Source organism: Myotis yumanensis, unplaced genomic scaffold (assembly GCF_028538775.1).
Source record: "Myotis yumanensis isolate MYYU_CA2020_CCGP unplaced genomic scaffold, mMyoYum1.0.hap1 SCAF_16, whole genome shotgun sequence".
Classification (NCBI taxonomy): domain Eukaryota; kingdom Metazoa; phylum Chordata; class Mammalia; order Chiroptera; family Vespertilionidae; genus Myotis; species Myotis yumanensis.
Genome location: NW_027223767.1, coordinates 20055711 through 20083295, shown reverse-complemented (window position 1 = coordinate 20083295; position 27585 = coordinate 20055711). Strand labels below are relative to the sequence as shown.

The following is a 27585-nucleotide window of genomic DNA, read 5'->3' as shown; positions in this document are numbered from 1 at the left end:
AATCTTAATGGTATGTAGTGATTCTATATTTTAAAGTAATTTTAAATTAAGAAATATTTCAAACATAGAAGTTTGAGACTAACACCTGTAGTCATTATGGACCCATATTCTATATCCAACCTTAATATTATGCGTGTTTGAGTCAGACTTTTTTTAAAAAAGAAAACATTATAAGGCCCTGGCTAGTGTTCTCAGTGGTTAGTGTCAATGAGAGCACAGAAGGATTGCAAGTTCGATCCCAGCCCGGTTGGGGTGGGTGTGGGACACAACCAATCAATGTTCTCTCACATTAATGTCTGTCTGTCCTTCTGTCTCTCTCTCTCTCTTCCTCCCACTCTCTAAAAATCAATGGAAAAATATTCTCCAGTGAGGATTAACAACAAAAAACATTAAAGGAACAGTTGAGACTTTCTACCCCTCCCTGATCCTATTTTCTTCCTCCCTAGAGAAAATACTATTATGAATTTGGTATTTATTATGCATGATTTCTTACTTTTACTACATGCTTATGAATCCATAAACAATATAATATTATTTTACAGGTTTTAAAACTTTTAAAAATTGTATCCAAAGAACATATTATCCTCCAACTTACATTTTGTGCTCAATGTTTTGAGATTTATCCACATGATATATATAGCTCTAATTCTTTAATTGTTGTTAAATGCTGTGTAGTATTTCATTAGATGACTACACCAACATTTTTAAATTCTTAGATATTTAAACAAGATTCTGCTATGGTTTTTACTCCAAACATATCTAATGAACTTTCATCATAATAATGGAACTTACATTTTAATTTAAAAAGTGCAAAACTATTCACACTAACTTCTTTTCCCCCTTTGATGCAGGTCATTCCCGAATCGATGTGTGGAAATCGCATAGTATTGTCATGGAGTACCTATACCATTGGTCACACATCTGTTTAGCTCTCATAGAACTAAACATAAAACTAAGTGGTGCTATGATACCCCCATTGCCCTCAAAGACTGACTCCTGTGTTTATGCAAAAATGCCAGGTGCAAGCTTGCTAGGTAAATGCTAATGGAATTGGTGCTGTATTTAGAATATTTTTGTTATGTGCAGTTTTGTTAACTATAAAATATTTCCAATGGGAAGAAAATAGACATATAGACATAATCTGCTCCTAGACACTTGCCTCAGCACTTTTTAAAGTCAAATGTGCTACCTAAGGAGAAGTTAGATCTAAAAAATATACAGTTAAGGTAGCCATAAACAAATGCATGTTATAGAATATATTCAAAACTTTCCTTTCAATTTTAGTTTTTATCTGTCATAGGACTATTATGCTTGGCTAAAGAGAGTTATTTTCATTCTTTTAAGGTACAGAGTAAAGACCGAAGATTCAGAAAATAAAATGGCAGTTTTTACATCAAAAGAGTACCAAATAATAAAGATTTTAAGAAATGGACTGGGAATTGTTTTTCTGATTTTTCAAAGACTAATATGAGCACTACCATTTCTCCCTCCTCATCACCACACACACACTTACCTTAGTAATAAGTTATTTCAATAAATAGAAATCCTTGTGGGAAAATGTTTGTCCATGACTCATGGGAAAAAGAAAACACCTTAAAAAAGACAACATAACCTCTCAAGTTCAAGAACTACAAAAAGAATTTATATTTACTTAAAGATTGTTAGTACAGCAAACTTTACTGCTCTGTTGTGAGATTTCATCTTTGCAATAAAATATCTGATGAGAGTCCGTTTTTAATAAAATTTTGGGAAATTAAACTTCATTTTTTTTATTTGGTTGAAAAAACATGTTGTGTTCCAAACATCTTATAATTTGAGGTCCCTGTTTAACCTTTTCTGATAAGATGGCAGTGTTATTACCAGTCCTCATCTCTTGAATGATCGCATGCCCAGTTTTAACCTATAAGCCTCTTTTGTATTAGAAAGAGGGCTTTTCAGGACATTTGCAGCAACATTTCTAGGAACAAGGTTCTTGAAGATATTAAACTGATAGCCCCATATCCTGATGGCTTCAGAACAGCTTATAAAGAGTTCACTGTGGCCCTAACCGGTTTGGCTCAGTGGATAGAGCCTCGGCCTGAGGACTGAAGGGTCCCAGGTTCGATTCCAGTCAAGGGCATGTACCTTAGTTGCGGGCACATCCCCAGTAGGAGGTGTGCAAGAGGCAGCTGATCGATGTTTCTCTCTCATCGATGTTTCTAACTCTCTATCCCTCTCCCTTCCTCTCTGTAAAAAATCAATAAAATATATTAAAAAAAAAAAAAAAAAGAGTTCACTGTGAACACAAATGGTATTTTAGGCAGCAAGAAGGGCAAATTTGTATAGAATGCTACCTTTTTAACCACTATCCTGGGATTAGTTAACTAAAGGGCATTTTGTGTAATGATAATAAATATATTAGCATGGTGCTTTAACTTGTTTGAAGTATTTTCACATACTAGCTCATTTTATCGTCCTGATAACCTGTAAGATAGGCAGGTTATTATCTCCATTTTATAAATGAGAAAGTCTCTAAGAGTGAGTAAGTTACCTAGGTCACAATAACTAGTAAGAGACAGGGTAGAGTTACTACCCTTGCCAGCAACCCAGACACCTCACTAACACTTTCCACCCTTTACTAGGCTAATAATCGTGCATTCAGTCTTTTGGAAATTACTGTAAAGTTAAACAATTAGCAAGGCAGATTGGTTGATAAAAACATCAATGATGTAAGAGAATCATTGACCAATTGCCTCTTGCACACCCCACACTGGGAATCAAGTCCTGGGGATGGAACCTACAACAGGGTCTTGTACCCTGACCGGCAATCGAATGGAGGCCTCTTGGTTCATAGGTCGATGTTCAACCACTGAGCCACGCCAGTCGGGCTTAGAACTTACTTTTTAGTGAAGATATTTCTTACACTTAACAAAAGTTTAGATATCGATTTACATTTAAATCTGTTTGACTAAAGTGATTTTCAGTAAGTGTGCCACAAGAATTTTTAAAACCTGTGTGCTACAGCACATCAGTTGATTACTTAGTGTCAGATACTGCATGTTTTAAAAATCCTTGCGACAGCCCTAGCTGGTTTGGCTCAGTGCATAAAGTGTCAGCCTGCGGAATGAAGGATCCCGGATTTGATTCCAGTCAAGGGCACATGCCTGGGGTTGTGGGCTCGATCCCCAGTGGGGGGCCTGCAGGAAGCAGCCGATCAATGATTCTCTCTCATCATTGATGTTTCTATCTCTCCCTCTCCCTTCCTCCCTGAAATAAAAATATATTTTAAAAATAATCCTTGCGACAGACCAGTTGAAAACTGCTGGACTAGATAGATTTATTGATTCACTTATATTTACTTCTAATTCAGAAACCTAGACTTGAATAGTTGAATTTTTATTGACTCTTTCTTCATAGCTTACAAGTAACAATGACACTGTATGTTGTAGATCAGTGGTTCTCAACCTGTGAGTCGCGACCCCTTTGGGGGTCGAACGACCCTTTCACAGGGGTTGCCTAAGACCATCAGAAAACACATATATAATTACATATTGTTTTTGTGATTAATCACTATGCTTTAATTATGTTCAATTTATAATAATGAAAATACATCCTGCATATCAGATATTTACATTATGATTCATAACAGTAACAAAATTACAGTTATGAAGTAGCAACGAAAATAGTTTTATGGTTGGGGGTCACCACAACATGAGGAACTGCATTAAAGGGTCGCGGCATTAGGAAGGTTGAGAACCACTGGTAGACAATCCAAATCAACTGAGCTATCCAGCCAGGGCTATAAAGTTTTTTTATACTATAAATAAAGTGATATATTTTTACTTGAAGGTAGACTGTGATAAATTAAAGATGTATACTGGCATCTGAACGAATCATTAGTACCATTATTGCCTTTCCTTATTAGTCCTGTTTGAGAGAAGGTCGTTAAGTCAAAGTAATGGCATTGTGATCCAGTTTTTACTTGAGAATAAAGTGATGATGATAGGAGAGATTCCATTATTATGGAATAAATATGAAGATTTTACAGGGGAGGGGGGGAAGGGGTTATTTTTTTTAATGGTATAGGGGTCAATGCAAGAGGACATAATAATCCTAAATGTTTCAACATACTTGAAACAAAAACTTATTAAAAGAAAGACAAATCTAGTTGGAGACTTAAACATTCCTCCGTAGAAACTGAAAGATTTTTCGGCTGCAATAAGACTAGTTTGGAATGGGCCAAGAGTGAGTGGATGCACAGTTAATATGACGATTTTTTTTTAAAAGAGTATGGTATATGATTTTGATTCCTATACCCATTGGTACCACAGTATTATTAAGCAATTTGGTTCTATGAGACACTATGAGGATATAGATTTTCACTTTCTGCCAAATTACCCTGAGCCGGATATACTCATACTGAACAACTCATTTCTGGGCCCCATCCCAGAGTTCCTGATTCAGTAGCTCTGGGATAGGACCCGTTAATTTGTATTTTGTATTTTTAAAAAAATATATTTTATTGATTTTTTACAGAGAGGAAGGGAGAGGGCTAGGGAGTTAGAAACATCGATCAGCTGCCTCTTGCACACCCCCTACTGGGTATGTGCCCGGAACCAAGGTACATGCCCTTGACCGGAATCGAACCTGGGACCCTTCAGTCCACAGGCCGACGCTTTATCCACTGAGCGAAACCGGTTAGGGCTGTATTTTGTATTTTTAACAAATTCCCGGATAATGCTAACCTGCTGGTCCCGGGACCATGGGAACCACTGGCCTAGAATTTTGCCATTCTTTTCTTCCCACTGATATCGAAGCAGTCAGTAGGTTTGCAAATTAAACCGAAGACCAAGGGACAAGATTCCAAAACAGCGTTTGAATCCACTCAAAAGCGACTCAGCGGCGAGGCGGACTCCTGGCCGCCCAAAGTCGCGCGAGAGTTTACGTGACTACGTCAGCGTCTGCGTCAGCGTCACGTCGGCGTCAGCCACGTTCAGCGGAGACCGGAGCAAGATGGCGATTCCGGGCAGGCAGTGAGTGATGCGGGAGTTAGGGTTAGGCTGGGGAGTGAGAAACCACGGCGACTGTGCCTTTGGCCGAGGAGTAAAAGCGCGCTGGAAGTGAAGGGGCTGTCTCGTCAGGGATAGAGACGGGAAAAGCGAGAAATCCTGAGGAACATACTCCCCTCCCCCCCATATTTTCCAGGATGGAAGGAAGCCCGAAGTTTGAGGGAGAAACTTGTGAGGAAATAAAGGAAGTTAGGCTGAGGGGCAGAGAGCGAGACTTTTCTATTTTCCAAAAGCTCGGTCTGAGGCCCCTCAGTCTTGCTTCCTACCCCGCGCTTGAGTTTCTCCCCGTTTGGATGCCTTTGAGGGGCAGTGAGAAGAGACCACCCCTGGCTTCCTTAGCGGGCCTTGTTCTTGCCGCTCAAGTCCTGGTTCCCGCCAACCCTTCTGGTTTTAGGAAAATGTGCTGAGAAACCACAGAAAAGGGTAGGCATATAGGGACTTGGGGTGTGCGGTGCCGCAGGAGACAAGTGTTGTACGTTCTTCCAAGTTTTCAACGTTTGATGGATAATCTGTGCTTCTGATGTGGCTTTCTGGGATCGCTGCATCTTAAAGGCCAAAATGTGAGAAACTGAGCGAGTTGCCTCTGATGGGATGGTGCGCTCAGATGCTCCAATACAAAGCGAGGGAGCTTACTGAGGTGTAATGAGAGGTTATCCTATGGCTACTCGGGTTTTTCAGTTAATGTAATCCTTTAAGAAAGTGTGGGTGATATTATCCGATCAATAACTTCTTTAAAACTGTGTCAGTGCACAGTAGGGGCGGGCGGGATTTATTTTGTTGACTCTTGTTAGACTAAAAGATAATTGAGAGTGTTTTTATTTTTAATGGACATGAACTGAGCTTTCCACCAACATGTTCTTTTTAAAAACCTTAGTCCAGTGGTTCTCAACCTTCCTAATGCCGCGACCCTTTAATGCAGTTCCTCATGTTGTGGTGACCCCCAACCATAAAATTGTTTTCGTTGCTCCTTCATAACTGTAATGTTGCTACTGTTATGAATCGTCATGTAAATATCTGATATGCAGGACGTATTTTCATTGTTACAAATTGAACATAATTAAAGCATCGTGATTAATCACAAAAACAGTATGTAATTACATATGTGTTTTCCAATGGTCTTGGGCGACCCCTGTGAAAGGGTCGTTCGACCCCCAAAGGGGTCGCGACCCACAGGTTGAGAACTGCTGCCTTAGTCGAATTTTACCATCTAAATCATTTCTGTACTCTTCTGTTACTTCTCTTCTTGGATTAACATGGTGTTTGAGTTTGGCTTGTGCCTACAAATAATCACTTAGAATAACAGTTATAAAATCTTAGCATGTTAGAACTTTGAGACGTCTGAAGATCGGAAACTTGTGTGTTCGTAGACATGTTTTGACTTGGTAGCTCCATCTGGAAGAGGTAGTGAATGTATTATGTTTTAACGTTTAAATATAATGGTATAATTTCTATTTCAAAAAAAAAATGCAGGTATGGGCTTATTTTGCCAAAGAAAGCACAGAAGTTACACCCTGTTTTGCAAAAACCATCAGTGTTTGGGAATGATTCTGATGATGATGAGGTAAGGGAATCTATGTTTTTCTACCAAATTGTTGAAAATATGTATATTTTTTAAAATTGAAGTGTGAAGTTGATGTCTTTGCTTGTCTTAGCTATTTGTCAGTACAGTGTATCTGGAGTATATTGTAATTTACGGGATTACCAAAAGGAATAAAGAAGCTCCACTGATGGTCTTCATAAATGATACATGAACAATCTGATCCCCCCCCCCCCCCACAAGCTATGAACTTCACTTATTTTTAAGCAGTTACACAGTCATTTTAGATAGATAATACTGATGTAACAAAATTGTTTGTGTAAACCACCCTGAAAATAAACTATTGAGAAGTCACCAATTTCCTAGAAAGTTTTATTAGTAAAGTAGTTTCTTAGGAGACTACGTTTGTGGTTATTCAGTCTCTGCTAAATGTTATTGCTCAGTTGCAATTATGGTAGTGTGTAATGTTACCATAGATAGTACTACAATAATCTTCTGTATATATATAAAAGGCAAATATGCAAATTGTCCCCTTGGGAGTCTGACCAGGAGTTTGACTGGGAGTTCAGTCGCTCGCTATGACGTGCGCTGACCACCAGGGGGGCAGGGGGCAGTGCGTAACGAAGGAAGGCCCCTGCTGGCAGCCGGCAGCTGAAAAAGGAAGGCCCTGGCAGGCAGCTGGAAGGCCTCGATTGGCCCTGATCACTGGCCAGGCCTAGGGACCCTACCCATCCACGAATTTCATGCACCAGGCCTCTAGTACATATAATATGAACATTTTATATTTTAGCAGCCAAAACTATTTTCTTGTGAAATCCACAGTTTATAGTAGAAGCAACCCCAAATGTGTGCTTATGTAATACTTAAGTCATTTTCTATATTTCTAAAAGACCTTTGCATCAGCTATACTGGTATTGGCTTTGTTCTGGCAGAAAAATTGCTTCTCTTTCAATTTTACTAATTGTGTAAAAGCATAGGTAGGTAATTTAACATACTTGTTTCTTGTTTTCTATTAAAATTTATTCTAGATGGTTCACCTTTAAAAAAATTGAGATATAATTTACATGTAATAAAATATGTGGCTTTTAAGTGTATAGGTTGATGGCTTTTGACAAATGTATATGCCCCACTGAGGATGTAGAGCATTCCCCTCCCCCCTGAAAGTTCTTTCATGCCCCTTTGCAGTCTACTTGCCCACGTTCTGCCCTGGACAACTATTTCATTCTGGTTTTTAATTTTTATTATTTATTTATTTTTGGTTAATCGTCACCCGAGGATATTTTTCCATTGATTTTTAGAGAGTGTGGAAGGGAGGAGGAGGAGGAGAGAGAGAGAGAAACATCAATTTGAGAGAGACACATCAACTGGTTGCTTCCCGGCCCGCCAGAGATCAAGCCTGCAATCGAGGTACATGCTGATCTGAATGGAACCTGAGACCCTTCGGTCCTTGTGCCAATGCTATATCCACTGAGCCAAGCTGGCAAGAGCTGTTGTTTTTAATTTTTGTTAGTGACTTTTTTGTACTAAATCTTAGTTTGTATTTATTGTTGGTTAGATTAGTGGTCAGTTAATAATTTGACAGAAATTCCCCTAAATATTTGCAACTAATAAGTCTCCAATCTGCCAAAGGGGTCTGCTCATGTTAAAACATGCTTTCAATATACAGCCAGGTATTTTATAACTTTGCCTTAGCCTTCACTTCTTGCTTGCGCAGTCTCAAGTTCAAAAGAGAGTTTAGGACCATCTCAGGTCTTTCCTGATCATGCATAAAGGTCTTGGTATGTCTGTTGCATTCATGAGCCCCAGAGCTTTCAAAGCCCTCATTTCCTTAAACCAGCGGTTGCAACCACTGCATAGAGGCTTATTCTTCAGCTTTACTTTTAAAGCTTTTTGGTTAGCCTGTTTTTTGCCTCACCTGTTAAAACCATTATCCACTGCCTCAGGCAGCCCTGATGTTCAACAATTGTCTTTGATTGTTTTTGACAGACACCCCCCCAGGGAAAAGACTGTTTTACTTGGCAGCTCTGTCAAATAAAGACAGCCTTGTGAGTGGTGTCTTCCAGGGAACCACCATGGAAGTCCAATAATCCTCCAGGATAGCTGTTTTGAAGGAACTCTTAACCCTCTCCAGTGGCTGCCAGACTGCTGGTTTCTACCATGTTTGTGGGCTGCTGTTTTTAGGTACCATGACTCTCAGGAGGTATGATGGAAATAGGGCTAGTTAAAACCACAAAATTCTTACTGAATTAATTGTTATTCTTAATACGAAAACTATAGGGATTTTTATTGGAATTGGAATTTATAGATTAGGAGAGAATTTATATTTGTCTTCTCATAAAGATTCATGTTTATTTGTTCAGGTTTTTATATATCCTTTAATACAGTTTTATAATCCTATATAATAAAAGGCTAATATGCAAATTGTCCCCTCAACCAGGAGTTCGACCAGGGGGCGGGGCTGGCTAGACAGCGCCCACAGCCACTCCCCCCAATTGGCCCCAATTGGGGTGGGCCAGCCGGACCCCACCTGTGCACAAATTCGTGTACCAGGCCTCTATTTCTTCCATAAAATTCACTTAACATCTTTTGTTACATTTATTTCTAGGTATGTTAGGGGCGATCAGAAAGGCAAGCAGAGGCGGTTAGGGGTGATCAGGCAGGCAGGCAAGCAGTTAGAGGCAATCAGGCAGGCGAGCGGTTAGGGGCGGTCAGGCAGAGTGGTTAGGGGTGATCATGCAGGCATGCAGGCAGGCGAGCGGTTAGGAGCCAGCAGTCCCAGATTCCTACGGGATCGGGCCTAAACTGGCAGTTGGACATCTCCCAAAGGGTCCCGGATTTCGAGAGGGTGCAGGATGGGCTGAGGGACCCTTTCCCCCCACCCCCGAACGAATTTCGTGCACTGAGCCTCTAGTGATATAAATAGAAGCAATGATAGAAACAATGTTGTACATTCCTGACTTTAATGGGAGTTGCTTATATAAAGTTTCACAATTAATTGCAATGTTTGCTGTAAGGTTTTACTACTATTTCTAGCTTACTAAGAATTTTTTTATCATAAAATTAAATTTTAATATTTTTAGTATCAGTTCGTGTTAATTTTTTGAAATTAAACCATCCTTGCATTTTTGTAATATTTGTTTTTATTTAATTTGATTCATTGCACTCTACTAGTTCTTTTACCAGTGCGTTCCATTTTTAAGATCTTTGGCTTAATTTCATTGTTGAACAGTTTTTTAACATGTGCTCATAGAAGCATTATTTAAGTTCTTGATTTTTAAGGAATGATTTCCTGTTGCTTTTTTTTTTTAAGTGTCTTTATTGATATTTTAGAGGAAAGGAGAGAAAGAGAGATAGAAACATCCATTTGGCTACCTCCTACATGCTCCCCATTGGGGACGGAGCCCACAACCAGGGCATGTGCCCCAACTGGGAATCGAACCAGTGACCTCTTGGTACACAGGATGATGCTTAATCTACTGAGCCACACTGCCAGGATGCCTGTTCCTTTTATCACCTAAATATCTACTTGCATGAATGTAGTATTTCTGGGTTAACAATTTATTTCAAGATCTTGTAGACCTTAGTCATTTTCCCTGGCACTGGATATTCTTATGAGGAAGTACAGTATTGTAGTTTTTTAAATCCTACTGCTATTTTTAAATTGGCTTGGACAACTGATATTTTCTTTATATCCTTTAATTTTATCTTTATGTCCTTTAAGTTACATCAGTCAGTGCCTTTAAGTTTTATCTGTTACTGCTTTTCATTTCATAGAAATTTATCATTGCATCAGAATACTTTTTTTGACCCATTTGGTGAGTTATCATTTTGGAGGAGTATCTTTGTCTTCAGATCTTGCATTTATTCATTAGTTTATTCAACAAATATTGATTCCCTGCTCTGTGCCAGTTGAACAAAAACAAAGCGACTGCCCTTGTGGAACTTACATGCTAGTGGGAGGAAGGGAGGTGATACATAGTTAGCCTAACAGATAAGTAAATTAAATGTTAATTTAGAAAATGACAAAGACCAAGAACAAGTAGACCTGGGTAGGTAGAATGATACAGTTAAACAGATATTTAGGGAAATTACTCAATATTTGTCTCTTGCTCGACATTAACCATGATTATGTTAAACCTTTATCAGTATTTCAGTTATGTCTTTTCTGTTGCTCACTGTTTCCAGTTTATTTATTAGCTGTAAAGGTGTTTCAGTCCTCATCATTTTCTTAGGAAAAAGCTCTGCAGCCTCCCTTTCCATCTCTTTTATTATTCTATTATCTGATCATTAATTCATTTAATACATGGTCTTATTTTAAGAGTTTGATAGGGAAGATAGGGAAAGAGATGGAGATGATAGTTGAAGGAATAATGACAGTTGGTGTAATTTTTTGTTGTTTTCTTAGAATAGAGGCAATTTGTGCATGTTGAAACTAAAAGGGAAGATGGTAAAAGAAAAGGAGAGATTTTACATCTAAGAAAACTAAGGTAAGCCGAAACCGGTTTGGCTCAGTGGATAGAGCGTCGGCCTGCGGACTCAAGGGTCCCAGGTTCGATTCCGGTCAAGGGCATGTACCTGGGTTGCCGGCACATCCCCAGTGGGAGATGTGCAGGAGGCAGCTGATTGATGTTTCTCTCTCATCGATGTTTCTAACTCTATCTCTCTCCCTTCCTCTCTGTAAAAATTCAATAAAATATATTTAAAAAACAAAAAAAAACAAAAACAAAAACAAAACTAAGGTAATAGGAAATTACAGAAATTGGTCTATATCACACACAGAGTACTTAAGTAATAGAGCTAGATTTTGAACCCAGAAAATCTACCTGATTCCAGAGTCCATGCTTTTAAACATTATAATATACTAGAGGCTTGTGGACGAAATTTGTGCGGGGAGGGATCTCAGCCCAGCCTGCACCCTCTCGCAGTCCGCGACCCCTCAGGGGATAGCCGGCAGTTGGATATCCCTTTCACAGTCTGGGACCCCTCGCTCCTCACTGTCCACCTGCTCACTGCTCTTTACCACTCGGCTCGCTGCTCCTTAGTGCTGCCATGGAGGCGGGAGAGGCTCCCACCACCACCACTGCGCTCCCCAGCCATGAGCCTGGCTTCCTGTGGGAGCACACTGACCACCAGGGGGCAGTTCCTGTGTTGAGTCTGCCCCCTGGTGGTTAGTCCGCTGTTCGGCCATTTGCATATTAGGGTTTTATTAATATAGGATTCCCTTTCAGAGGCAGTTTGTTTGTAATGGAATTTTAATAGCAAAAGGGTTAGTTGGGGGATTAGCAAAGATGAGACAAACTTCAAAGAGAGATGGTTTTTATCATGTGAAATTACACATTCTGTCATCTGGTGTCTTAATATTTTAAGACTAGAGGCCCGATGCACGAAATTTGTGTAAGGGGCTCGGCTCCTACCGCGGCCGTGGCTGCCTCGGCCTTGGCCCCTGCTGCCGTGGCTTCATCTGGAAGGTTGTCTGGTCTACTTAGCATATTATGCTTTTATTATTATAGGTGGGACTACTAATTTTCAGCAAAGTGAATATTCTGTTCAAAAAAAATTTTTTTTTTTAAATCTCATTCTAAGAATTTTCAGTAGGGGTGTTACTACTTCCAGAGAGCCATTAAGAAATTTGTGGAGTAGCTTTGGCTTTTACAATTATTGAGAGTGAGTATTGTTGACACCAATTTTGGATGTGGGCCAGTGATGGTAGGTAGATATTCTCCCCATCTATATAGGTAAAATCCCTCTGAATATGTGTACAGATGAAAAGCTGTTTATAATTTTATGAGCCTAGGACCTAAGTTATTTTTACACAGAAACTCAAAATGTTTTGCGCATTTTATTTTTATTAAAGTATTTTTAATAAAATAATATTTAAAATATCTCTAAAAATATTGTGTTTTGCATGGCAAAACGCAGGCTAGATTTTCTCCTAATTTGACTATCTTGTAGATTGAGGGACGATTATATCTTACATTGTTCAGAACTTTACCAAGAGTTTATTTACCATTTAAGAAAATTGGGTCACTGTTACCAGTGTCATTTGTGGTGCTTGAGTCACCAGTTCTGCAGTCAGCATATGTATCTTTAGCATTAATGGTGGTTACAGTGCTTCTACACGGTAGAAGAATCTGAGAATTTACTGTGTTCTAACATGGTTGAGTATTTACATGTTGAAATACAGAGTATATTATTCTAATACAAATTACTTTCCTTTTATATCTCCAGGTGTATGTATGTATGTATCCAAAATGGAATGGAAGGAAGAAATATATAATTCTAAAATTTTTGTGTAGAGAGTTTATATAATCTATGCATTTCATTTCAGTATAGATAAGGGATATTAAATACTTTCTGTAAAAGAGGGATATTGAGCATGATGGAGAACTATCATTCTGTGCCTTCCCCTGATAGAATGGCTCACTTATTATGTATTACATTTCCAAAAGTGTGTGGGTCTGTTTCTCTGGAATTTGTATTCTGTTCCATTGATTTCTGTCTCTAATCCTGTATTTACATTTCCAACTAAGAGCAGAAATGAAATCTGCTATATATCTTTCTCAGGAAGGCAGTATATAAAGACCCACTTGCATTGCTGCACAAACCAATTAATCTGTCTTCTCTGTCTTCTGCTCTTTGTATCACTTAATTCAGTTCATGTAGTGCTCTGGGAACCTTTCCCACCTTTTTATAACATTCATCCTCTGTGGGCATTTTAGTTTCTTGCCTTTTATCTCCCTCAAGTTCCAGTCCATTCAAAATAGCCCTTCTTATTTTCTGGCATGATTACGGATTTATTTTTTGTCATTTTGAGGGTTTGGAGGAAGAGGAGACTTCAGCATATTAATTTGCCAGCTTAAGCCAGAAGCTTTGCATTGCTTTCCTACCTTTAAGATCTTTAGTGAGTTGTTTAGCATCTCAGTTTCAGTTCTATATCTTAAAAAGTATTTTATAATATCTAATAAAAGTTTATTTTAAGGATTAGAGGTAGTATATCCTACACTACATAGCACAGAGTAGAAGTGTAATAAATGGTAGCTATGTTGCTACAATAAAAGTATCCTCTCTGCATGCAATAACTCATCATTAGTCATCTGAAAGTTTCATGTGCTATCTCCATCCCACTTTGTGTTTGACACTCATAATTGGTAGCCTGGCTTTTTTTGATTTTTTTAAATAGAATCTTAATCTCCATTTTGTGTTGTGGCCATTATATTAGAAAAATTCCATGAAGAATTGCCACTTCCTATGTTAGGAAGGAATGTGAGTAGAGCAGGTTTGGGTTGAGAAAGGGACTAAGAATGAGATTGCAACAAAGCACAAATACTGAAAGAAATGATCAACTTTTTTTTTTTTTTTTTTTTACCATATACTTTACATTAGAAGTGCCTGTTTTAGCCCTTGCATTAGAAACAATTTCTATAAATAAACTTCATTTTCTTTTTTTAAAAATTCCATAAAGAAGGCAGTAATGACCATAATTACATATATATACACACATATATACATACACACACACATTTTATTGATTTTAGAAAGAGGAAGGGAGAGAAACATTGATCAGTTGCCTCTGACATGCCCCAATGGGAGATTGAACCCTCAATCCAAGTATGTATGATTCCCTAACTGGGAATCGAACTTGCCACCATTTGGTGTACGAGAGGATGCTCCAACCACTGAGCACACTGGCCAGGGCAACTATAATTATATTTTTGAAATACTTTTTATTTGATTTGTATGCAATCTCAATGCACCCAGTTGTTCATCATTTTTAACTGACTTATTTCTGATTAGAAGATAGTAAAAGCTTTACCTTAAAATTTGCTGTTTAAAAAATTAGCTTTTGCCCGGCCAGTGTGATTCAGTGGTTGGGCATCAACCTATGAACCTGGAGGTCACAGTTTGGTTCCCAGTCAGGGCACATGCCTGGGTTGCAGGCTCGATCCCCGGTGGGGTTCGTGCAGGAGGCAGTTGATCAGTGATTCTCTCATCATTGATGTTTCTATCTCTCCCTCTCCCTCTCTGAATCAATAAAAATACATTTTTTTAAAAATTAGCTTTCTATTTTTCCAAAACAGTATCCATCTTCCTCATATATTGACAGGCTTTGATATTGCCTAATCTAACTTTACCATAAAAAATCATTTAAAAAAAGTTCTTCCTTTATTTTCATGTTTTAGTGTGTGTAGTCAGACAAAAAGCAATAATCCTCCATCTCATTCTTGGATTTATAAAATAGATCAGATCACTCTCTGAAACAAAATTACTTTATTAGTTTAGTAATAATTTGAGTTTACTTTAAAGATAAGAAGCAGCATTTGGGAGGAGATTCATTTCCTGCCTTTGGGCTTTATCTGCAAGAACTACATCTTCAATGTCAAGAGATTGTATATTTATAACTGAACTCTAATAAAGTGTGTACTGGGGACTCTGCACACCTGACTTGGTCATTGTGATTATATATTAGGTGCCAAACTGTTGCTTGTCTTTTGAAAAAATACCAAGTGTATTTCATTAAAATTTGACCTCTGTGGGGAGGATTACAAGACCTTTGACTGTTGATTATAAGTGCACTAGTTATTACCAACATGGTTAATGATATTTTTGGAAATAAAGTTTGGGTTTCTAAGTGTATTGTAAGAGGTGTCATTGATTATAGTAAATATGTTTTCACTGAATCTTATGAAATGTTTTTCTACTATTTTTGATTGATGCAACATAGGAAGGATATTGAGAACCATGTTCTGATTTTTTCTCTTTAATCCATATCTTACACTATATGTGACTGTTAAAGAATTGTTTTCTTTATGAGCAATCCAAAAATTACTCTTCTTTTTATACTCCTTTTATGCTTCCACTTTTTGCTTTGTTTTTTTCATCAGAGAAAACTGTCACACAAAACATCAATGTCTTTAATTTCACCCTTGTTTTGTGTGTGTGTGTGTGTGTACTCTTTTTTTTTATTGATCTCAGAGAGGTAGGGAGTAGAGAGAGAGAAACATCAATGATGAGAGAGAATCCTTGATCGGCTGTCTCCTGCATGCCCCCTACTGGGTATCGAACCTGCAACCCGAGCATGTGCCCTGTGACCTCCTGATTCATAGGTTGACACTTAACCACTGAGCCACATCGGCTGGGCTTTTGTCATCTTTAATAGTCATTGTCACAGTTCCTTCAGTTAGAAAACAGAATTAAATGAGCTTCAAAAGGAGATAATCCTCCCTGAATTTTTCAGCTTAGGTTCAGAGTGACCTCTTTATCCACTGATGCTATTGCAACTTCAGGGATATAAGTCTCTGAATAGGATATGTAAAGTTACTCTACTCCCTCCATTATGAACTTAACCTATTAGAAGTAACATCTGATTTTTTTTCAAAGGTCAGGCTTATTCTAAACAACTGTAAAAATGGAAGCATAGCCTCTTGAGATGTCTCAAAGTATACTTTATGTTGTAGAGGCCCTTCCCAGTCTGCCTATTTATTCTACACTATATGAAATTAAAAAGTAATAGCCTTGTGCTTTATTTTTTCAAGTTCAGGTTGAAGCAACCAGTTTTAAAGTGACAGCAGGTGAACTGTGACAGATTGGAAGAGGAGAGATGGGCCAAATAATAAAAACAAGTGAAGAAGTAAAAGTCCAGCATTTGGAGACTTACTCTTCTAGTCAATCCTGAGGATATTACTAACTCAGTGATCAAAATATATATATATATATATATATTTCATTTACACGAATTGGAAAGACATAAAAATATGTTGAGAAGAATTTCATGAGATGTTTATTAGCATATTTAATGTTTTAATGTTTAAAATTGATACTCTGGTGAAAAATGTGTTATATCACTTAATTAAAATTTTTATTAATTGAAAAATACAGTAATACACAAGTAATTCACTTAGCGTAGCACCTGCCTCTGTAAATGTTGGATTCTGTTTTTGTTACCAACCTCTCTTCCTCTTGTTGGAGTCAATTTACTATCTAAAATGTCCTTAGTTCTTTGCTTAAACACTTTTTTTTAAATCCAAGAAAGGTAGGGAGAGAGAGAAAAAAATCCATCAATTGCCTTCCCTACATGCCCTGACCAGGAATGGAACTGGCAACCTTTCAGTGCACAGGATGACACTCAACCAACTGGCCCACTTGGCCCAGCTGCCTATACACTTCTTTTAATAAGTATTCTGTTACTTGTATAGCCTTTTTGTATTAACTTTATCTCCATGTTTTTAGGGAACTAGAATTAGATTTGTTTATTTTGTTATCTTTGTTGCCGTGTAAAACAGGAAACACCAATTGATACTATCCAGTTGAAAACAGTCCTATAGTCCTAGAGCTGAGGCTTATATTTTTAATTAAAAATAGATTTACTAGTATTACTATTTTTTAAAGATAATTTACACACCACAACATTTACCCTGTTAAAGTGTACATTTTGGTGTTGGTTAGTATGTTTACAAAGCCTTATTCTTTTAAGGAAACATTTTTACTTACGTATGCTAATTATATTTCTTTTCTTAGCTGTAAGACCTTACTTTTGTCCATGTGGTTACTATTTTCTATTATATTCCTCTTGCCTTCTCTTAAATTCTTTGATTCAGGTCTAATGTCATATCTCTTTAGGGAAGGCTTTCTTGATTTCTCATACATTTTGTTTCCCTTTGCTCCCACAGCCCTTTTTTATCCTTTTATTGTGTTGCTTATCACGTTTATATTATAATGATTTCTTTAGTTATTTGTCTTCCCTTTCAGACCATTTATCTCTCAGAACAAAGACTGTTCTTGTGTTTCTGATATCTTCAGGAGCTAGAACAATGCCAGATATGGTAGGCGTTTCAGTACATATTTATCGAATGATTATAATCTCAGATAGTTTTGGCTGCCCATAAGCCTTAAATATATACTAAAAGCTTGATATACTATATTTAATGGTGAATATTAAAATAATGTGCTTTTTATTGCTGGGGATGATACCAATTTAGTGTTGGAAGGGACCAATCCACCCCCACCTAATACACATGCACACACACATTCACATGAACACACAAAGCAAATTGAAATCCATAGAAGTTGACTGACTTAGTAGTAAAGTTGAAGTTGAGACTAAAAAATCCATTACCTCATTTGTCCTGTTCTATTCTGTTTTGTACCCCATATAGCCTAATCTGATAAGTAACAATGAAAATTCGTTTGTTTCCAAAAGTGTGGGAGAAAGGCCTTGATAATGTCAATTCATAATATTACCTTTGTATTTTTAAAGATAGGTAAGGAACCAGTTGCCAACCAGAATTTTGGAAAAGAAGTATTAAATAATGACAGCATTTTTCTGTGTTCTAGACCTCCGTGAGTGAAAGCCTTCAGAGGGAAGCTGCTAAAAAGCAAGCAATGAAACAGGTAAGGTCAAAGAGTGACTTAAATGTAATTGGTGAAGTAGGTATTTCAGCTCACATTTTTAAGTACCAGTTTTGGTATCTAAGTGCTGAGACAAAACAGAATAGGTATGTATAAAGAAATAATTTAGCCCTAGTTGGCTTGACTCAGTGAATAGAGTGTAGGCCTGTGGACTGAAGTGTCCCAGGTTTGATTCTGGTCAAGGGCACATGCCCGGTTGTGGGCTCAGTCCCCAGTAGGGGCATGCAGGAGGCAGTTGATTGATGATTCTCTCTCATCATTGATGTTTCTATCTCCCTCTCCCTTCCTCTCTGAAAGCAATTAAAAAAATTTTAAGAACTTAATTTGACCCTTGTTTTTTTTCATACTTTTTTTATTGATTTCAGAGAGGGAGGGAGATAGAAACATCAGTGATGAGAGAGAATCATCAATTGGCTATCGGCTGCCTCCTGCACGCCCCAGACTGAGGATCAAGCCCGCAACTCAGGCATTTGCCCTGACCAGGAATTGAAGCATGATCTCCTGGTTCATAGGTAAATGTTCAAAAACAGCCTACGCTGGCCAGGCTGTTTTTGAAAATATGTTAGTACTAGAGGCCTGGTGCACAAATTCATGCATGGGTGGGGTCCCTCAGCCTGGCAGGTTAGCCCAGGGTGTGGGGGGGCGGGGGGCACGCCAGGTTGGCTGTGGGATCGCACTGACCACAAGGGAGCAGCTTTTGTGTTGAGCGTTTGCCCCCTGGTGGTCAGTGCACATCATAGCCACTGGTTGACCAGTTGTTCGATCACTTAGGCTTTTACATATATATAGTTGTTTGTTGATTTGTATTGATTTCCAGGTTTTAGAAATTTTAAAGGAAAAAACACAGCTCAGTAAGTATAGAGCCAGGCTTCTAATTCAGGCAGCTAGGCTCCAAAATTGCTGTTCATATATTTTGTCTTAAAATGTGATTGATAGAAATTTTTGATAGATTTCTGATTCTGTCTCAAGAAAATTACTTCCACTTTTTTGTGCTGTTAGCTAGCTAGTTCATATTTTTGAAAAATGTTTAATTTTTTCTTTTAAAGACCAAACTGGAAATCCAGAAGGCCCTTGCAGAAGATTCTACTGTATATGAATATGATAGTATTTATGATGAAATGCAGAAAAAAAAGGAAGAAAATAATCCTAAATTGCTTTTGGGAAAAGACCGAAAGGTTTGTAGCTGAAAATACAAACTTTCTTTGACCTTGACCTGCATTGTATATCTTAATCTTGTTTCAGCATGAAGATGATCTGAGAAAAAGCTTTTAGGCATTTGAAGTGTGAAGTGCCCCTACTTCAGATATTATAGATTTGATTTAGGACCCAGAAGCCCTACATTTATTCAACAGGAACAAGTGAAATATCTAACATTTTATAAATTTTCATTTTTGCTTTTTTAAACCTTTGCAAATAATTTTTTGAAATATTTTTCTTAGAAAGTTTTCTGCTTTTGTTCATGTTTACTTGTATTTTATCATCCTCTTATTTTTTATTGCTTCTTACCTCATAACTGAATCATCTACACATATGATCAGATTTTTATTTTGAAAAAAAAAGGTAAAGGCATTAAAATAAGTTCATATTTTCTATCTTATTCTTTCTTAAGCACAGACTGATTTTTAAGGATCTTTGCATCTTACAGTATCTACAAATAAAGTGGTGTAAAATTATGTTAAAGCTACTATTTTAATCGTATTACAACTAATGTGAAAAGCTAGTAGGAACCTTTTTGGTTCATGTATCTGTTGAAGAAATGTTAAAACAATACCAGTAAAAATGGTGACAGAAACTGGTAGAAAAATTATTTACTTTGTTTTAGTTTTTTAAAAATAATGGTAAAATAGCACTGTGAATATTTTTTATTGGAAAGAATTTTCATTTCAATCTTGCTAATTTATATTGATTTTTGCAATGATGATAAGCCTGTTTATTTGAACTATTCATTTTTTTAATGAATTCATGATAAAAAATAGAGTATTGACAATTATCTTTGACTTTTTCCTAAATAATCTTCTTTCCCCCCTAGCCCAAATATATTCATAACTTACTAAAAGCAGTTGAGATCAGAAAAAAGGAACAGGAAAAAAGAATGGAAAAGAAAATACAGAGAGAACGAGAAATGGAAAAGGGAGAATTTGATGATAAAGAGGCATTTGTGACATCTGCTTATAAGAAAAAACTGCAAGAGAGAGCTGAAGAGGAGGAAAGAGAGAAGAGGGCTGCTGCACTCGAAGGTGAAATGGAAGAGGGCGAGGGTAGAAGGAAACAAGCAGCAGAATTCTGCCCTGTGGTTAGCCATTTGTTCTGTCACTGAACTTTTTGATTATAATGTTGTGGTCATAATTTATGCATAGGAATTGAAGGTACAAGTTATGATATTATGTTGTATTATCATAAAACAGATTTCTACTAAACATAGTTGTATTCTTAATAACTAGTACTTCTACTAGACTTTTCACTTATATCTATTTTGTTTAAAACTATGGTCATTACAAGTCATTGCTTTGGAAAATGATTCCAAATGTAAAAACGTTGATTACAAGGTATAATACCACGACACTTACAGGAGCAGTATAAACTGAGTTTCAAATCCTAGTTATATTTTCTGGGATGAGAAAACTAGAGTAACATCACCCAAGGAGCATCAGCTGGGCATTTAGAAAAAGAATAACATTAATTCAAGAAAAAACAAAGATGTGCAAAGGCCAAACAGAGTTATAGTGCTTTACTTCAGTGTTTTCTACTCATGGTCATTTCTCAAGATTTGAGTGAAATATGTACTTATAAATAGTTTATTTGGCAAATGCTCATCAACTTTAAGTGGAAGAAAACCAAATCTCTAAGACTTGGTCTGTGCATGTACTATGTGTTCATCTAGACTGCAGTGGTTCTCAGCCTTCCTAATGCCGCGACCCTTTAATACAGTTCCTCATGTTGTGGTGACCCCCAACCATAAAATTATTTTCGTTGCTACTTCATAACTGTAATTTTGCTACTGTTATGAATTGTAATGTAAATATCTGATATGCTATATGTGTTTTCCAATGGTCGCGACCCACAGGTTGAGAACCACTGAATTCTAGAGTAACAGCAAACTTTCCATAAAGCACCAGATTATGAACGTTTTAGACTTTGTGTACCAACTACTCAATTCTGCCTTTGTAACATAAAAGCAGCCCTAGACAATACATAAACAAATGAACAGGGCTACATTTCAACAAAAATGCATTTACAAAGGTAGGCAGCTTTGGCCTGTAGGCTATAGTTTCCCAACTTTTTATTTTTTTTTAATATATATTTTTTTATTTCAGAGAGGAAGGGAGAGGGAAGGAGAGAAACATCAGTGATGACAGAGAATCATTGATAGGCTATGTCCTGCACACCCCTTACTGGGGATCAATCCCAAAACCCGGGCATATGCTCTGATCAGGAATTGAACCGTGACCCCCTGATTATAGGTTGATGCTCATCCATGGACCCAAACTGGCTGGGCTAATTTCCCAACTCTTGATCTAGAGAATAGTTTACACACAGTGTATGTTATGTACTGTATGTCCATAAAACTGAGTTGTATTTTTGCCTTGTTGCCTATATTCTCACTTTTGCTTTCCCTCTCTTAGCACGTTTGGATGTAACCAAGCAGAAAGATCTCAGTGGATTTTATAGGCATCTATTAAATCAAGCAGTTGGTGAAGAGGAAGTCCCTACATGCAGCTTTCGTGAAGCTAGGTGAGACATGGCACACGGAATATTTAAAAGAAAGATACTGTTCATGATCTGTGGTTGGATCATTTTAACCCTCTGAAACAGTGGTACTCAACCTTCCTAATGCTGCGACCCTTTAATACAGTTCCTCATGTTGTGGTGATCCCCAACTATAAAATTATTTTCGTTGCTACTTCATAACTGTAATTTTGCTACTGTTATGAATCGTACTGTAAATATCTGATATGCTATATGTGTTTTCCGATGGTCGCGACCCACAGGTTGAGAACCACTGCAAGGTAAGAATTGCATATTGTTTTTTGTTGTTCTTTTTTTATTTTTTTTATTTTATTTTTTTATTTTTTTAAATATATTTTATTGATTTTTTTACAGAGAGGAAGGGAGAGGGACAGAGAGTTAGAAACATCGATGAGAGAGAAACATCGACCAGCTGCCTCCTGCACACCTCCTACTGGGGATGTGCCCACAGCCAAGGTACATGCCCTTGACCGGAATCGAACCTGGGACCTTTCAGTCCACAGGCCGACGCTCTGTCCACTGAGCCAAACCGGTTTGGCAGTTGTTCTTTTTTTAAATATATTTTTATTGATTCAGAGAGGGAGGGAGAGGAAGAGAAACATCAGTGCTGAGAGAGAATCATTGATTGGCTGCCTCCTGTACACCCCCTACTAAGCATTGAGTCCAAAGTCGGGGCATGTGCCCCAACCAGGAATCGAACCATGGCCTCCTGGTTCATAGGTCGATGCTCAACCACTGAACCATGCTGGCCGGGCTGCATATTGTTTTGTCAGCCAATCCTGACCTAATTAAACGAATGGCTAGGATTTTACAGTTTCTTAATTTAAAACATTTTACAGTTTCTTAATTTAAAAGGTATTTAGTTCAACATTGTGTTGATTCTGCAATAATTCTACTTACATGTTTAGGTAGAATATAAAAAGAGATGTGGTTTACTTTTATAAATAGGACCTAGCCTCCATAAAATGTAAAATTCACATCTTAATGGCTAGAAATACACTATCCAGTACGTAGCCATTAGTCATGTGTGGTTGTTTAATACTACATTTAAAACTTTGGCCACAACAGCCATATTCAAGTACTCAGTTGCCACATTTGACTAGTGGCTGCCATATTAGTACAGATATGGACATTACCACTTATGTAGACATTTCTATTAGTACTGCTCTAGAAAATAAGAGTTAGAGGATTTTTTTTAATATTATAAAGTACTAGAGGCCCGGTGCATGAAATTGTGCCCGGGTAGGGTCCCTAGGCCTGGCCGGCGATCAGGGGCCTTCCTTCCCCTGGCTGCTGGCTGCCAACTGGGGCCTTCCTTCGTTTTGCGCCGCCCCCTGGTGGTCAGCAAGCGGTCAAACTCCCGGTCAGTCGAACTCCCAAGGGGACAATTTGCATATTAGCCTTATATAGGATTAAATAGGAATGCTAAAATGTTTATATCGTAAGTATATAGCTGAAGGTAAAAGGGAGAATTAGTCCTAAACTTGTATTTAAATAAACTTTTTGGGAACAGAAACATTCAGATAAGAGGATCTGAGTCTTACGTTGCTGGGGAAAGGAGAGAGGCAGGAGAATGGAATTAAGGATTAAGAGAGGGAATTAGGTTTATACTTCTCACCCCCCAACTGCCAGGTTTTGATTTAAAAATTGATGAGACTTATGAGTCTAAGAAGGTGTATTTGAAGATTGAGATTTAGTGTTCCTATTATTAGAGTTTCATCTGAAATAATTGTGAGGCCAGCCATGAAACTCCATAATGTCACTTAATAGTTATACTTCTCAGAGTCTAATAGAATTCCTAATTAGTGGTGAATACTTTAGCCAAGACAGTTGTACTAGCAACTCCTAGAGAACCATAGTTGTTGCTCTATTAGTATGATTAGTAAGTGAAAAGAATGAATGTGTTGGTTAATTAACCATGCTTATCAACAGGGAAAATTCAGATGATATAAACAGTTTTAGTGTTGCTGTTTGTAATGGTTGGATGGATTCACATATTTTCATTTTGTGGCGATAGGTGCCAAGGAGTATTTCAAGATGCTGGTGCCTCTTTAATCATAAGAGGGTTTATTTAGTGATATTTTGAATTAGATTTTGCCACCATTTTGCTGTGAAAAATTTTATCTTCATCTGCTTGCAGGGCTCTTCTTAATTTTTATAGAAATAAAAATAAAAATCCAACAAAGAGCCACAACTTAAACTTCATATTGTGAAAATACTAAGATCCAGAATATATCTTTCTTTTCCCAATTATTCTTTGTCTATGCTTAGGATAAATGAAGGCCTTGTACAGATCCCTGCCTAAAGGCTCTAGTGATCCAATACAAAAGGCCTTATTTCTTTTTCACTTCTACCAATATTGAAAATATTCTAAATTGTTAGAAAATGCTAATTTGCAGGTGTTTACAAGGTAAATAGACATCAGCATCTTTTTACATTTGGATAATCAATATGCATATATAATTATAGTTTTATTGATTTAAATATTGAGAAAAATGTGAACACTTCATTTGCTTACTATAAATCATAATGTGGCACTTAGTGTTATATTATTTTTTTATAGGTCTGGGATAAAGGAAGAGAAACCAAGGGGTTATTCTGATGAAGTAACTTCAGAGAACAGAATACCACCTGAGAAATGCATTCTCCAAACTACTGTGAAAGTAGAGGAAAACCCAGATGCAGACAGTGACTTTGATGCTAACAACAGCGAGGATGATGAACTGGAAGAAAATAATAAAGTGAACTGCAGAAGGGAAAAGAGCATAGAGACCACTAAGAATGACTCCAGGCATCACAGGAATCAAACCCACTCACGGTCATCTAGTGAAGAAAGAGAACATGGTACCAAAAGCCACACAAAAAGTTCCAAGTCAAGAGGACATGAGAAACGGGAAGATCAGCACCAAGAGAGACAATTCAGGAACCAGGAGAACTATTACACTGACCGTGATTACCAAAAAGAAAAGAAAGATTCCCATAGGCACAGAGATGCCAGTCATAGAGATTCCCACTGGAAGAGGCATGAACAAGAAGATAAACTGAGGGGAAGAGACCAAAGAGAAAGAAATGACAGAGAATGGAAAAGGGAGAAAGACAGACAGAAATATCCCACCAGAGAACAAGAAAGAGATAGACATCGAAATGATCATGACCGACACAGTGAGAAAGGAGTAGAAAAGGAAGAGAAAAGCAAAGAAAAGGAAGAACATACGAAAGCAAGGAAAGAAAAATATGAAAACAGAGATAGAGAAAAACGAGAAATGAGTGTTCAATCTTCAGAAAGAAAGCGAGACAGAAAGGAAAACAGCCCGAATTCTAGGGCAAAGGATAGGTCTCTTGACCAGGAGAGAGCCAATAAAATGAGAGACGTGGAAAAGGATAAAGAAAGTAACCCAGAGAAACTCTCTAGTTCTGAAACATCACTGGGCGCAAAACACAGAGCCACAGAGGAATGCCAAGAGATGGGCAAAGAACAAGAGAGACCACACGAGACTGTGAACAAGTTTGCAAAACGGAACAATGAAGAAACTGTAATGTCAGCTAGAGACAGGTACTTGGCCAGGCATATGGCACGGGTTAATGCAAAGACATATATTGAGAAAGAAGATGATTGACTTGGTGGAATATGCTGTGTGAACACATAAAGGAGTGTATTCAAGCAGCCTAAAGAGTGTGCTAAGTCCCGTCCCGGTAGATACTTTATGAGGAAAATTGGCTCTGCTATAACCATTAAAAGATAATTTAAACAACTCTCCTAATGTTGGTTTTGTTGCAGGAGCTGTTTATTTTATAAATATTGTGTTTTCTATAAAATTAAGTGAATTTAAACATAGAGAATATTGTTATACTTTGTTTTGAAATTTGTATTAAAATATAAAATATGGACAGATATATATATCTTGTTAGCTCGAGCATATTTGGCTTAAAAGAGAATAAAAATGGTGATATGTTTGTACTTCTAATTCATGCTCTAATTTTAAAAGAAATGTCATTTGTACACAATTGCTCCCCATTCCCCCGCCGTTAAAAATTACTTTCATTGAATTCTGTGACCTCACAAGTGAGTAAATTGGTTGTGTATATAAATCAGTTTTAGCTAAGTGTGAAAAGGTGGAGACATTTAGTCCAAATGATATTAGCTAAAGATCCAGGTGTCTTTATGAATGTGTTGTTTTATATGCTCTTAAATATACAGCTTATTACAACTTCCATTTATGTGTCAAAACTGAAATCTCTATGCTGTCTTTGAAATTTACCATTTAAAATGAAATATTATATAGCCCTGACCGGTTTGGCTCAGTGGATAGAGCATCGGCCTGCGGATTGAAAGGTCCCAGGTTCGATTCCGGCCAAGGGCCTGTACCTTGCTTGCGGGCACATCCCCAGTAGGAGGTGTGCAAGAGGCAGCTGATGGATGTTTCTCATCAATGTTTCTAACTCTGTCTCTCTCTCTTCCTCTCTGTAAAAAGTCAATAAAATATATTTTAAAAAATATTATAAATAATTTATTCATGAGAAAAGGATGAATGGTATGGAGAAAATAGTTTTCTAACAATTCTTCCCATTAAGAAAGTGCTATTTGCCCTGGCTAGGTGGCTCTGTTGGTTGGAACATTCTCCCATACACCAAAAGGTTGCAGGTTCGATTCCCAGTCATAGTGCTAAGGGAGGCAACTGATCAATGTTTCTCACAGAGATGTGTTTCTCCCTCCCTCTGCCTTCCACTCTCTAAAAATCAATGGAAAAGTATCCTTGGGTGAGGATTAACTCAGCATGCACAGAAGGTTGTAGTATAATATAACTATTAAAAAGTTGGGTGAGATCATTGAAGACCATGAGTAGCAGGCTAAAAATCTTCAACTTTGAAAGAGAATGTGGTTCCTTTGTTAGGGTTGTTAAAACTAGAGCCATATGTTGGAAAGATTAATTTAACCATAATATACAAGATAAGTGTAGGAGGGAGAGACTAGTCTGAGGGATCTGGTAAAAAGCTGTCGATTTCCCTTTCACAGTAAGTAGTTCCAAGACTCATAAAGTAGCTTGGATGGTTTAGCTGGCAAAAGCTATACTAGAGTTGACCCTTGGGCAACACAGGTTTGAATTGTGTGAGTCTGATTATATACAGATTTTTTCAGTAAATGCTGTAAATGTATTTTCTCTATGATTTTCTTTCCCTAGCTTACTTTATTGTAAGAATACAGTATATAATGCACATAACATACAAAATATGTGAATTGTCCATTTATGTTATTGGTAAGGCTTACGGTTGGTCAACAGTAGGTTACCAGTAGTTAAATTTTACAGGCGTTAAAACGGATTTCGGCTGTACAAGAGATTGATGCCCTTAACCTCCCTCACCCCTGTGTTTGAGGGCCAACTATTTCACTTTTTTAAAAAACATATTGTTACTGATTTCAGAAAGAAAGAGAGGAGAGAGAAATAGAAACATCAATGATAAGAGAGAATCATTGGTCAGCTGCCTCCTGCATGCCCCACACTGGGAATTGAGTCCATAACCCAGGTACATGCCCTCACTGGGGATGGAACTGTGACTTCCTGGTCCATAGGTTGATGTGCAACCACTCTGGCCAGACCAATAGTATTACTTTTATTAACTAAGTTAGGCATAATTCAGGGAGAAGCAACAAATTAAGGGTTTCTTCTCCTTCCCCAGATATATAGATGTTTTTGCCTTTCGCATTCATTCACACCTTTTCTGGGAACAGTGCCGTGATTTTTCCTTGGGAAAGTACCCTTAACTACTCTTAGTCTAGTGATCAAATGGGGCTGAATAGGCTCCAAGAATGTGACTCAAGCTAGGCCAATTCTGAGATTTGACAGAACT

General features: G+C 37.5%; 2 protein-coding genes across 5 annotated transcripts in view; both read left to right on the top strand.

The window, feature by feature from the left end:
* The window catches only part of EFCAB5 (EF-hand calcium binding domain 5), a 94717-nt gene extending 93332 nt beyond the window's left edge, over positions 1 to 1385 (top strand). The window contains 2 exon segments of the mRNA XM_070394829.1: positions 852 to 1034; positions 1345 to 1385. Of these exon segments, the coding sequence (XP_070250930.1) occupies positions 852 to 1034; positions 1345 to 1355 (194 nt within the window). The 3' untranslated portion in view covers positions 1356 to 1385.
* A 3577-nt stretch (positions 1386 to 4962) lies between these two features.
* NSRP1 (nuclear speckle splicing regulatory protein 1) lies at positions 4963 to 26226 on the top strand. 4 transcript variants are annotated; one of them, XM_070394897.1, is made up of 8 exons: positions 5355 to 5471; positions 6519 to 6609; positions 17332 to 17405; positions 17917 to 17973; positions 19038 to 19166; positions 20021 to 20228; positions 21615 to 21723; positions 24302 to 26226. In XM_070394897.1, the coding sequence occupies exons 3-8, from the start codon at positions 17394 to 17396 to the stop codon at positions 25353 to 25355; spliced, it is 1569 nt and encodes a 522-aa protein (XP_070250998.1). In that variant the 5' UTR covers positions 5355 to 5471; positions 6519 to 6609; positions 17332 to 17393; the 3' UTR covers positions 25356 to 26226. The 4 variants fall into 4 exon arrangements, with proteins under 4 accessions (XP_070250996.1, XP_070250998.1, XP_070250999.1 ...); XM_070394898.1 differs by lacking the exon at positions 17332 to 17405 and adding an exon at positions 10991 to 11072 and having other exon boundaries at positions 5357 to 5471; positions 24302 to 26225; XM_070394895.1 differs by lacking the exons at positions 5355 to 5471; positions 17332 to 17405 and adding an exon at positions 4963 to 5012.
* The last annotated feature ends 1359 nt before the right edge of the window (positions 26227 to 27585 follow it).

Excerpts from the sequence above, each read along its gene's own strand:
- NSRP1 (XM_070394895.1), top strand. The coding sequence starts at position 4,993 with ATGGCGATTCCGGGCAGGCA. Across the intron at positions 5,013-6,518 it reads ATGGCGATTCCGGGCAGGCA|GTATGGGCTTATTTTGCCAA; the intron begins GTGAGTGATGCG and ends AAAAAAATGCAG. Across the intron at positions 21,724-24,301 it reads TGCAGCTTTCGTGAAGCTAG|GTCTGGGATAAAGGAAGAGA; the intron begins GTGAGACATGGC and ends ATTTTTTTATAG.